At 36.7% G+C, this 12,823-nt stretch overlaps 1 protein-coding gene across 1 annotated transcript in view; it reads right to left on the reverse strand.

Moving 5' to 3' along the window:
* The window catches only part of IFIH1 (interferon induced with helicase C domain 1), a 51,585-nt gene that overhangs the window by 35,214 nt on the left and 3,548 nt on the right, over nucleotides 1–12,823 (reverse strand). Inside the window, exons 2-3 of the mRNA XM_057746869.1 lie at nucleotides 9,077–9,245; nucleotides 5,015–5,158 (exon numbers count right to left, since the gene is read on the reverse strand). Of these exons, the coding sequence (XP_057602852.1) occupies nucleotides 5,015–5,158; nucleotides 9,077–9,245 (313 nt within the window). The remainder of the gene's footprint in view (nucleotides 1–5,014; nucleotides 5,159–9,076; nucleotides 9,246–12,823) is intronic.

A 12,823-nucleotide genomic window follows, 5' to 3' on the forward strand; every position in this document is an offset into this window, starting at 1 on the left:
AACCTCCCCTGTTATCAATATCCACCCCCTTCAATACACACAACACATTTTGAATTTTCCTTCACCTGCACTTTTGCTCATGGTGTCCATATAGCTGGAAGTGTTGGCTGTCACTTCTGCTTACAAATCCAACACAGGACCTTAAGGCACAGATGAACTACTTCACATTCCTCCTCTGTGGTCAGCTTTCTCTAAATCTTCCTTCTTTCCCCAGGCTTCTCCCCTCATCCTTTGATAGTTTCTCCTTTGCTAGAGATAGACTACTGTCTCTCTTTGAGGACATGAAATTTGTTTTCTTGAACTGGATTATAAACTCTCTGAGGGTGAGGACAATACCTCAATGCTTGGTTTTCTCAATAATATGACCTGACCAACCCATTCTCAGCTTCTAGTCCTCATTCATATGCCAAAATAGAGAAGGTAAGGTCTAATGATAAAATTAAAACCACCGCTTTTGTTAAAACCCTGCTACAAAAGCTTTAGGCTTGAAGTCATAAAAAGATGTCATGAAAATAAATCCAACATGTATTAGCTGCACAGTAGGGAGGTTTCTTGCCATCAAAATACTTATGTTCTCACTCCTGAAATATGAACAGTCACCCTCCTAGAACTATTACGTGATTGGAGGTCATATAACTAACCTAGATGGCTCTTGGTGGGTTTCAAATAAAATACAAACCTATGTGATCCTTGAACAAACACGGATATCAGCATCCGAAGCAGCATCTCTCCCTCCCTCTCTCTCTCTCTCTCTCTGTCTCAGCTCAAAATAATATTTGCCTTTTGGATTGCCGTAGTAGTATTTCTACTTCCCCAAAATTAATGTAACTAAATTTAGAAGAAAATATAGATGTAAAGGAGAGCTATCTTAATTCAGAGCAATGCTGTAATAGTATGGTGATCTCTCACAGTATTATTGCAGACTGCGGTATCAATTATCTTTCCCGCTAAGCTCTCAAGGGCTATGTGGTATGTATTTCTAGAGATTCTAAAAATCTCTAAATTTCTAGAGGTTAGTACTATAGAACATTATTCTGGTCCTCAAGTGCAAGGATAAATTTTGTGGCATTTTTACAGAGATTACTATAGACCAAATCTAAGATTGGACTTTGGTCTATAAAAAGGGAAAACAAAACAACAACAAAAAAAGTGCACTAACAGATTGGGCCAGAAAGAAGGAGGCTGTTTTATAAAGGTCAATTTTTAAACCCCTCCTACAGAACATGATCTATGCAAAATATATCCACAATATATTCCAAGCATAATGTCACCGGATAAACCTAAGGAGTGGAACATATGGGGGAATATGAAAAAGAAGGTATTAAAGTCTGAAAACAAGCAGGTTGGTAAGCTCATTAGCTTGGGTGGAATTTTAAAATCTTCACGTGAACGAATATATAAATCAAAATATACACATGCACTCACAGTCATGCGCAGTGTGTATTCACACACGGCACACTCACCCCGTACGTGATAATCGTCCACCCTGGAACGGTGACATTCCATTCTCTTTATAAGTGTCAAAGCGCCCTCTGCTGGCCAATCTGAGGTATTTGCATTTTCTAGTTTCATGACAGGGAGATCCAACAAAGAATGAGAAAAGAAGTTTGGGGGATTTTCTGCGGAACTCTGCATAAAAGTAAGTTCCTTCCAAATACGATAAATTTTATTATTTCGTTTTGAACCTCATTTGCTTTATTTTCATTTTATTAATTCCTAAAACAGTGTATTTAAAAGGTCAATGTAAAATAACCACTCACTTGTTTTAACAAAGCATCAGTAGCAGACAATTAAAAATGATTGCACAACCAACTTTACTGTAAGCCTACAGAATTAACATAAACCAGATAACTGTGTATTTGCTATAATTAAAATATTTTTAATGGAAGAAAGTGAATGTGGGCTTTGCGTCCCTCTGATGTTTTCTAGAGAAGTGTGGTCTGTAGAAACACCGAAGTTTTCCAATAATTTCTTGTTAGAAAATGACCAGTGACTTCAGAAAGCAGAACTATTACATCCAGCACTAAAATTCTATGAATAGTCTGAGAACTATTCAAATGTCCTTTAGAAATGATTGTATTAATGTGGAAAAAAGCAAAAAAAAAAAAAAAAAGTTTGGGTATATCTTAATTATTAACCACTTTTAAATGGGAGGCAGTTGAAAGGAGAAAGGAAGAAGAAATGCCAGAGCTGCTCATTAGGGAATTCTGATCTATCACTCGCAGGCTGAAGGAGTGATGTGATTAAAGCTGGTTTCAGGGTGGGCCACTGTTATTAATACTAGTGTGTCTTATCTGTCAGGTGTGTTAAGGAGTAAAAAAGGCTAAAAACAACATATAAAGAATCTTTGCATTAAAACTATAAATAACATTTGTATCCACAAAGACTATTATGTACTGAAAAACTATTTCAGAAACGGATTTGGAAATAAAAAATTAGAGAAGTCAATTTAAAATTAGAAATGTCACTTTCTTTTTACATATGAAAATTCACATTTATAGAACATGTGTAGCTTAAGTAATAAATTTCTTTCAATGCTACCTTGGTAACTGTATTTGAAATCTTAACCCGATGTACTGAAATTCAAAATAAAGATTATATGTTGTCAATATCAATATGATACACAAAACAAAACTATGCAAATATTAGAGATGATCAAATATTTTCACATTTATTTTGATTGTTAATCCTGTAAAAGAATGCCAACACAGGCAAAATCCTTTTATAGTTAATTTTACAACAAAACCTTCAGTCAAAAAAACTCCAGTAACTTCTTTGGGTTAATGTTTCTTTACAAGTCATTTACATCAGTAATTCTTAGTTCCGAAGAGCAGCAAGAAAAGAAGCAAATACTTGGGATGAGCCACAACATTTGCCAGAAGCAGAGTCAAAGGCCTAAAGCAAAGGCACTCTATTTTCACGGATCAGTTACCCTTTCTTACTGCTCTGGAAAGGGCCAGAACGGATTGGACGAACCTGTTCCCAAATCCACGTGAGAAGTCCAGACACCACAAGAACCCTACCGACTAGAAGATTGTTAAAGTCTGTGAATTGGATGGAGTCCTCAGATTACTGTACACTTTGTTGTACTCGCACAGGTTCTCAGACTAGTACACATTTTAATAGCCTGTACTTTTCTTCCACAGCGCTTCCTGTGACTACTGTTTGACAAGCCCATCAGCTGAAAGCTCCACGGGGAGAGAAGCCACTTCTATTTTGTTCCACCACAATTTACAGTGCTGAACACTGGATAGTGCATGCCTGGCACACGATAAGAGTTTCATAAAGATTTGTTTAACGAAAGAAGTGAGAAGGAGGGAGGGGACCGCAAGAGGGAAAACCAAGCCCCTTTCTGTCCCTTAAGGCCATTATTAAGATCCAGATTTTTTCACATGATGCAACTTTTAGTAAGAAAATAGATTTTTTTTTTAAGTGTTGCCTTTAATTTTGTCCTCGTTGAGACTCAGAATGCTCTATAGATAAATAAACGACAGGCTGACAGGATGCATTAGTCTGGCAACCTGTGATGAAAAACCTTCATTTGAGATGCAGGATCAACTCCCAGCCTCAGTCCTGGCTTCAACTCTTTCTAGTGTGAATTTAGAAAATAGCCAGTAACCCACAGAGATCTCAGGTAGCCTACCAAGGAAGTCTATTAAAACGTGAAAAACCCACATTCAGGTAGTAGTTTTGGCATTCCTATACTATCGTGATTTCTGAAAGAAAGTGCAGCTGCTCAGATGAAAAAAAAAGAGGAGGGGGGGTCCTCTAGAATTCAGGTTTAAAAGCTTTGCTATTCTGTACATTAAGCCTCGCTACTTAAAGTGTGGTCCAAGACCAGCCGTAGCAGCATCACCTGGGAGCAAGTGAGAAAGGCAGGATCTCAGGCTCCATATAGGACCTCCTGAATCAAAATCTGCATTCCAATAAGACCTCCGCTTCCAGGTGACTCATAAGCAGATTAAAGCTTCAGAAGTAGTCCACTAAAAAAACAAACACCTTAAACAAGGATAAATAGCAGGCAAATTATAAAAAATCTTGATACTATTTATGACAAAGGAGTGCTATCCTATGTATTTAGCTAATTCACATAAACCATCAAGAAGAATATAAACACCCTAATGGAAAAATAGACAATTAGCAACAACAACAAAAAGAATGAATTTGTAAAAACATTTTTCATTAGAAAAAATAATTCAAGTTCAAGTAGTAAAACACCGAATTGGCAAAGTTCAAAAATAATATTACCCATTCTTGTAGAAGAGACTTCAGGGCAGTAAGTACTCTCCTATACTGTTAGAGGACATGTAATTTGGTACAAGTTCCTGGAGTGAAATATGACATTAAGTATCAAATGTTTTAAAACTGTAGAAGTCATTTGATCCCAAAATTTCAATTATGAAATGTGTTTTTAAGAATTAAACAGGATGGGGTAGGAATGGCCTCATTTAATTCTCAAAAATTTGGATGAGTCAAATTAACTCATGGGGACTTCCCTGGTGGTCCAGTGGGTAAGACTCTGAGCTCCCAATGCAGGGGGCCTGGGTTCGATCCCTGGTGGGGGATCCTGAATAGTGCAACTAAGAAGCCCACATGCTGCAACTAAGACCCCGCGCAGCCAAAATAAATACATAAATACATAAATACATAAATAATCTTTAAAAAAAAAACCAACTCGTGTTTGAAAGTACTTCGAAAATCATGAAATGCAGGACATGCTTATGACCTTTAGCACGTGACAAGGACCATGGATATCTCATAAAATAAAATTAGAACCCAACATGTTCATATTCATAACCTATTAATATTGCATTAGTTTTAAAACGTTTTTAGCCACAAAGAGCAATTATTTTCATTTAATCTCCTCCAGAAATATTATTTTCATACAAATACAAAACCCCAAAGCCCCAATTTTTTCCCTCTGTTGCATAGATCTTAATGTCATCAATGCAATGACTGATGTTTCCATAAGTAGTTAATTAGCGCGTGTAAAGTATGTGTGTGTTCCAAGTACCTGAAACTACAGAAGAATCTGCAAAAGACGATTCCGACGAATTATTCTTTATGTCCCAGACCTCCAGACTGGGCTGATCTGTAGCTAAAAGGAGTGGTGGCTCTCTGACTTCAGGACCATCTTCTTGTGATAAATTCTCAGACTCTGTGAATTAGAGTATTAGAATGTAAACAACAGTGCCATGCAGGTTTTTCTATGGTATACACAACAGTCACTGTTATTTTGAAAACAAAATAGAGGTTCCTAATAGACATTAACCTGAATATACTTAAATACTTTGAAATTCTAAACAGAATGTAAATTGTATGGCAAAGCAAGTTTTTAAACAATATGAAGAGCTGTTATTTTTATTTTGAAAACCAAGTGGGGTCCCTGGTAGAGATCTGCCTAAATATACTTCAATACTTTGACATTTCAAAAGGCTTGGAACATGTTTTCATGTTCTGACACGGTATTTTTATTTTTAATATGAACACAGTGAGTAATTCTTTTGTGATGACTAAATTTTATCTAAAAAGCCAACTGAATAAGTATTATGCTAATCATAAGACAAGTGTGACGATTTCCTATCTGACCATCACCTTTAGGAAGTAAGCCACTTATTCAGGGATACAAAGTCACATGTAAGGCTGCATTAATGAAAATGCAAATTTGGTGGTAGTTTTTCTTTAGCTTGTGCTCTTGCCATTTTGTTCTCTCACTGTGTGTTCTACACGAGATGTACATATGCTTTAATGTCAGCCTACATTCATGTATTCTGAATTTCTGGAGATTTTTAAGAAATTTCATGAAATATTCTGAATCCTTCCTTTCTCCGTCCCTCCATTTCTTTCATCTGGACTTTTTCCCTTCAACCAACATGTACTGAGTGTTTTCTTAAGGACTTTTGTGGGTTACAAAGAAAAACGGGAGTGTCTGCCCTTCTGAAGCACAATCTGTCAGAGACTGATGTCATAAAAACATTTCTTTAAGTATCATGTTTGATTAACCCATCTTAAAGAATAAGGAGAAAACGCGTGCTGTATGGAGAATTTCCTGAAGAAAACTGCTCTGACTTTGGCGTTTGTCTTTAGACGAGGTGATTTGACAATATTTGTAGGTATATATTAAGTACGTCTGGGGTTTATAATAATGAGAGTCAATTTATTTTGTGCTTTACAAATGTTAAATCATTGAATCCTCAAAATAATCCTAGGTCATAAGTCATATCATTATCCCTGTTTCACGGAGGAGTAAACCGAGGCACAGAGAGGGTAAGTACCTGGTGAAAGTCACATATCCAGGCACATGAAGGAGCCAGGACTCAGTAAGTGTCAGGATCCAGAGCCCAGGCTCCTGTATTAATTAGCGTGAGCCAGCATGACAAGGTACCATAGACTGAATGGCTTAAGTCCCAGAAAAGTATTGTCTCACAGCTCTAGAAACTGGAAGTCCATGGTCAGTGTCAACGTGCCAGCAGGTTGGTGTCTGGTGAGAGTATGTTCCTGAGGTTGCAGAATGTTGCCTCTTCACTGGGTCCTCACATGGTAGGGAGAGAAAGAGAGACAGAGATCTCTCTTTCTCTTCTTATAAGGCCTAAGTCCTATCAGATTGGGGCCCACCCTTCAGATCTCATTTAACCTTAATTACCTCCTAAAGATCTAGCTCCAGATACAGTCACACTGGAGGTTAGGGCTTCAACATATGAATTTGGCTTGTGGGGGGGGGGGGCGGGGGGGAGGGAGACAGGGGACAATTCCGTCCACAACAGCTCCTACCACATGAATAATCACAGCTAACTTTGTTCTGGGCATCAAGACCTGCTAGAAAAATGATTAGATTTCCCTAATAAAATGTACAGTTCGGCAAACAATATTTAAATTCCTGACTCTACTGATTGGATTTTCTGAGGACATAAGAAGTAAGCCCTACTTATTTGGAATGAGTTGATCAGAAGCCCCCTCAGTGCTGGTAGAGGTGGTGAGAGTGTATAGATTCTGAGTCCCAGACAGTGATTGCATCTTCCATCCAACCTTCAAAAGAAGCTTAGAAACCCCTTTCTCTCCGCTCCCTGCCTTTGTAAGAGCCCACATATCTGAGGCAACATCCACCATCACCCACTTTGGTTGAAAGAAGGAAAAGCCCCAAATGTAAGAGGATCTTGTCAGGGGACCAGAGAGGACAAAAAGAACGATGTCACTTTTTTCTTTTCAGAAGGGCTTTATCCCTCTTATAAAGTGCTTGGCCTTGGCCAGCCGATACATGTGCATTTGCAGAAGAACCCATACTCTTGATAGTGCAAGCAAGGGGCACCACCAAGCCCATTCCAGAGAACAGAAGCAAAATCAAGATGCTTCCTGCTGAGAGCGATTTTCTTTATACGGTTACACCTTGCTGTGGAAATCGAAACAATGACAGTAGAAACTGGGGAGTCTGCAGTGGACAGATCACGGAATTACTGCTTAGCTTTTGAAAGCTGGGTTGACCACCTTTGGCTGAATAAACCCCCCTCAAATCCCTAGATAATTTCAAAAAGAAGGGGGAGGCTCTTGAGCTTTTCACTTTGTGGCCATCTCAAAGCACTTGCTTTGGGGTGAAGCAAAAAGACCTTCCCTAAAAGTAGACTACACGTCACTCCCTGTGGTTCCTTTACACACAAGCCCATTAATACCATTTTGTAATTCTCTAGGGCTTTTTAATATTCCATAGTAAAAATATCTGTGTGTGTTTGTGTTTGTCTCTTTCTCTACACACACACACACACACACACAAAAATATATGTGTGTGTATATATATAGTGTGTGTATTTCTAACCACGGAGCAAAATTAAGCTATTTCATTAATAATACAGCATAAAATCATAATATGCTGTTTACTCTAATAATTTAGTAACTATCTGTTCTTCTTTTGCAGAAGTAACTTAGAAAATTGTTTACTGTGTTTCTTATTTGGGAAGTGTGGTTTATGGGAATAGGGACTTTGTATGCCTCATTTAAGTCCATATCTCTAGCACCTAGAACAGTGTCTGGCATATTGTTGGTACTCATTACATGTTGACTGAATGACTGACTGAATAAAAGAAGTAAAGTAAGCTTGAAATGATTACAATCATTTAAATTATATATAATTGTGAATAAATTATACCAATTATAAATTGCTAATCATTCAACACCAATTAAATTTCGATTTGTCTTACATATGATATTTTTGAAAACATAGATACATACTCTGTAAAGAAAAATAAGGGACTTCCCTGGTGGTGCAGTGGTTAAGAATCTGCCTGCCAATGCAGGGATCACAGGTTTGATCCTCAGTCCAGGAAGATCCCACATGCCACGGAGCAACTAAGTCTGTGAGCCATAACTACTGAGCCTGCATCCTGCAACTACTGAAGCCTGCACGCCTAAAGCCTGTGTTCCGTAGCGAGAGAAGCCACTGCAATGAGAAGCCTGTGCACCACAACGAAGAGTAGCCCCCAGTAGCTGCAAATAGTGAAAGCCCGCTTGTAGCAACAAAGACCCAATGCAGCCAAAAATAAATTAAAAATTAAAAAAAAAAAATGAGGGCAGCTTATATTAGATTTACAAATGATATATATGAAAGAGCTATAAGATGTTATTTTTATTTTTATAATTGAATACTTTTAAAAATGCACAGAAAGTAATGTTGTGATATGTTAGCAATTATAGACCTTTTATCAAATATTTAATAAATACCTTAACAATGTATATGTGTCCAGAAGACTATGCAGCAGAGTTGTAATAACCACTAAAGTATTTTCTTCCAATTTGTCTAGACAATGTTAAACTCATCTTGATAAAAATCTCAGACAATTTGTTTCCAAAATAAGATGGCAAATGGAAAACATATTGGATGAGGAGTCAGCTGCCAATGTTCTAGCCCAGTTCATCTCTTCCCAGGCAGCAGTTTCCTCATTTGTAAAGAGAAGAAAACAGATCTCTCAAATTGCTTGAAATTTTGATTCTAAATATCCTAGTATTTGGCACTGTATCTATAGGCTTCATTAAACTCTCAAACACCAGGCAAAATGCACAAACCCTTCCTTTGCAGAATTAGCAATACCTGCATTGCTTTCATAGCAATCGGTGCCTGTTAACTCCCAGGCAAGCCCATCGTTTCCAGTTTGCCTCAGAACAGTCAGAAATGTAGAAAACCAGTTTTCTTTCTGCACGATCCTTTTCAGTAGCTCTCTTACCCCTGCTTCATTTCCATTACTTCCTGCAGCTGAAACCTGTTTTAAGAGAAAAGTAGAATTAAAGAAGTCAAACTATCTTATGAATAAATTTAAACAGGAACTAGCCTTTAGAAAAATTGAACAATGAAGCATATGTATAAAGGCTGATATTCAAATACTAAAGAAAACAGCAATGCCACTTGCAGAAATTCTGGATTCTAGTGGGGGAAAAAAATCCCTGGGCCAATTCCCCTTTTAAACATACATCATTTTTTTAAGCTATTGAGATATTCAAACCTGACACTTAGGAAATAGATATCATACCTCTGGCATTCCGAATAAGCTGTGCAAAATAAGGTGTCTCTAATCTCTAGCCACATTATGTCTCTTTGCATCAATTTCTTTCTGTATATCTAGGCTTGCTATTTCTTGTCAACTCATGAAGTCTATATATGGGAAATCAAACATTTCTTATCTGATCTCTCTTTCTTCACTATTAGCAGTATGGAGTAAATAATTACTATTGCAGATTTATATTCTTTAATATTTGTACTCTTTATTACTGTTACAATTTTTCTTAAATTTGTGCTTACTTAATATCATAAGACAAATTTATTTCTATATTCCTTTTTTTAAATATTGGGCAGAAGTATTTCTATATCCGTTTATTACTATTTTAGCCTTCATTTAATTTTTCCTTTAGATTAATCTAGTAAATCTTTTCCAATGTGAATCATTTGTGTAATTATTATTACTGTGCATCTCCTCAGTTCTTAATACAGTACCAAACATCTGGAGAAAAGATCACATTTAGACCAGAAAGAAATTAAGCAGGACACCATTAGCTTGCTGTGTCCTTAGGTAAGATACTTCCCCTCTAGACCTCAGTTTCTACATGTGTAAAATGAAGTGACCGAAATGAAATGACAGGGTTTGTCCATCCTAGCTGCATGTTAAAATCACCTGAAGAGCTTTGAAAATACTGATGTCTAAGATCTGCCCCCAGAGATTCTGATTTGTCCATGGTGGGAAACCAGAAATTTTTTTCAAAAGCACCTCTTGATTCTAATCAGCAGCTTAGGTAAGAAATACTAACTTCCATACTCTCAAATCATGCTCAACATTTGCCTATTTTCCGCATGTATAATATGGACTATTCAGTTAGATTACTTGTTTCCTGCAAATCTGTGTATTTTCTAGCCCTATAAACATATCCATAGCCATTTAATCTTAGGAATTCGCATCTTTGGAACAACGTCTGGGACAAATTCAGTGTTAGCTATTATTATGGCTGACTGGGAAAAGCATCTATCTTTACAGACATTTCACCAGCAGACACTACTTAGTACAAGATTATACCATATGATTTCTACCCCAAGGATACGTTTGTTTCATTAGCTAATAGTTAATTATGTTATTATCAAGGTTTTGCATATATCAACCCAAAAACTCTGAAGAAGATACTGATATTAGCCCATTTTACAGATCAGAAATCCAAGGCTCAGAGATGTCCAGTTACCTCCCTAAGGCCACAAAGCTCGTAAATGGTAGAGGTAGAATTTGATCCCAGGCAATTGGCTTCAGAGACTGAATACTGCCTTACCTAGCTATAATTATAGCTGGTAATTGTCTCCAATTTTAAGTTCACTTTCTGACAAAAAGTGGTTAAAATGACTACTTGACTTAATAAAATCTCGGTGATTTCCGTCCATCTCCCCACAGCATTTCTAAGCAGATTCTTGCTCATTTTCTACTTTTCTCTAACTTCATTAATTTTCTAATGGAAATTCTTTGTCTTCTCTGATGTTTGTAACATCTTTATTATTATCTGCTAATTTAAGCAGTAGTCTCTAAAGATGCTAAATGAGACTGGTTTGAGCACCTTCTTTTAATTCAACCATTCCCATTTTTAATTATCTCAGCCTTTAATCAGCTTTAAACTCATCCCACAGAAGTAGTAATCCGAAAGCATTTCATTAATGAACAAGTGAAGCACTGTAATAAATGCCTGTATTTAAAAACCTAAGCATATTATATCCACTAAATTTTCTTTGACTGTTAATCAGTTAGTTGATCTTTACTGTAGAATTGTACTTGTCAAGCTTGCTTTGTCCTTACTGAGTTCAGGCATTTGAGAATTAGTATGCCATTATTTCCTATAAGTATTTTTATTATTTGAATATGGAACTACATATAATACCTGCGTAATTTTAGCAGTGTCTTCAAGATTCTAAATTTTTAAAAAATCTTCCCCGTTTGGGTGCTAGAAAGTATATTAATTCCCTTTAAAGCAACCACACAATTTTTTTAACTTAATCTGTTCTCCTATACATAAGATCCCATAAGAAATTCTTGGCAAGTGAATATTTAGATTTGAGACTGAAACAGGACATATAATGATTCCCACTCATGTTCCTTCTCCACTGACTGTATTCTCTGAATATGAAGTGAAAGATGTCTATGGATACATTGTCAACTAATTTATGGAGTGTAAAATAAATATGAATTTGTGGGTAATACAGTTCAATGCTTTCATATTCTGAATTCTTTGATCTATGTTTTTTCTTTCTAACAGAAATCAGTAGAGAAATCAATGGTATTTCTTTTAAGCACTGGCTTGCCTCTGCAATTGTAAAGTTCGATAAAAATGCTTTCTCCCTCTCAGAATAACCTTAGATTGCTATTTAAATATAATGGCGACTTTTTCACATAGCAGAGCTCAACCCTCAGTGCCAGTAAATCAGAGAAAGCAAAACTCAGCAAAAATCAGGGAAGCAAAACTCATGTTAAAAACAAAGAATTTTAAAGAACAAGTTCCCTCCAACAGTTCATGTCTTTCTAAATGAATACGTATTGTCACATTGACATTTCTTATGAGTACTTTATCTTGCTACTGAAATTCTTATCCATCCTAATTTATCTGACAATACAATGAGCTGGAAGGAGACTAACTCTAATACTCAACTTCATGTAGACAGAACTGGAGGGTTTCTAGCTGGACTTGATGACATTATCTCCGGTTCTACTGGGTAAGTGAAAGGTGTAGAGGGTCTTCCAGGACTATAGATATGTAATGCGTTGAACTGGGCAGGGCTGAAACATGCAGCTTTACTTAAGCTGTTCAGATTGATATTAAGACACTATGGAAATGTTTACATGTTCCAGAGTTCATGGCTGTCTGTCATGGACGTGCTACGATGTCACTTAGCATCCTAAATAGAAGCAGGTCGGTACAGGGGCACCTCCTTACCGTTAAGGATCATTCTATTATAATGATCTATAAATGGATTCTTGTATTTATTGCTGAATCTCCAGGGTTTACAGTAGTGCCTCACACATACTAGACATTAATTATTTGTTAGAAGAATGAACACTGATCAACACTGCATCATAAACTCCATGAAAGCACGGACAGTATTTGTGTTATTCTCCAATCTTTTCAGTACTGGCATGGTGCCAGGTGCCACTCCATAAATTTAAACCAAATGAATGAATAATCAATCAATTAAATAAATTTTTCTTTGGGTACCTGCTGGTCACAAAACTAAATCTAGGATCTTTTTTTAGAAGCGCTTATGTAAGAGGGGCAGGGATTGGGAGGGCGAGGTGGGAACACAAAACCAAGTAGAAAATGT

Source organism: Hippopotamus amphibius, chromosome 8, assembly GCF_030028045.1.
Source record: "Hippopotamus amphibius kiboko isolate mHipAmp2 chromosome 8, mHipAmp2.hap2, whole genome shotgun sequence".
Classification (NCBI taxonomy): Eukaryota; Metazoa; Chordata; class Mammalia; order Artiodactyla; family Hippopotamidae; genus Hippopotamus; species Hippopotamus amphibius.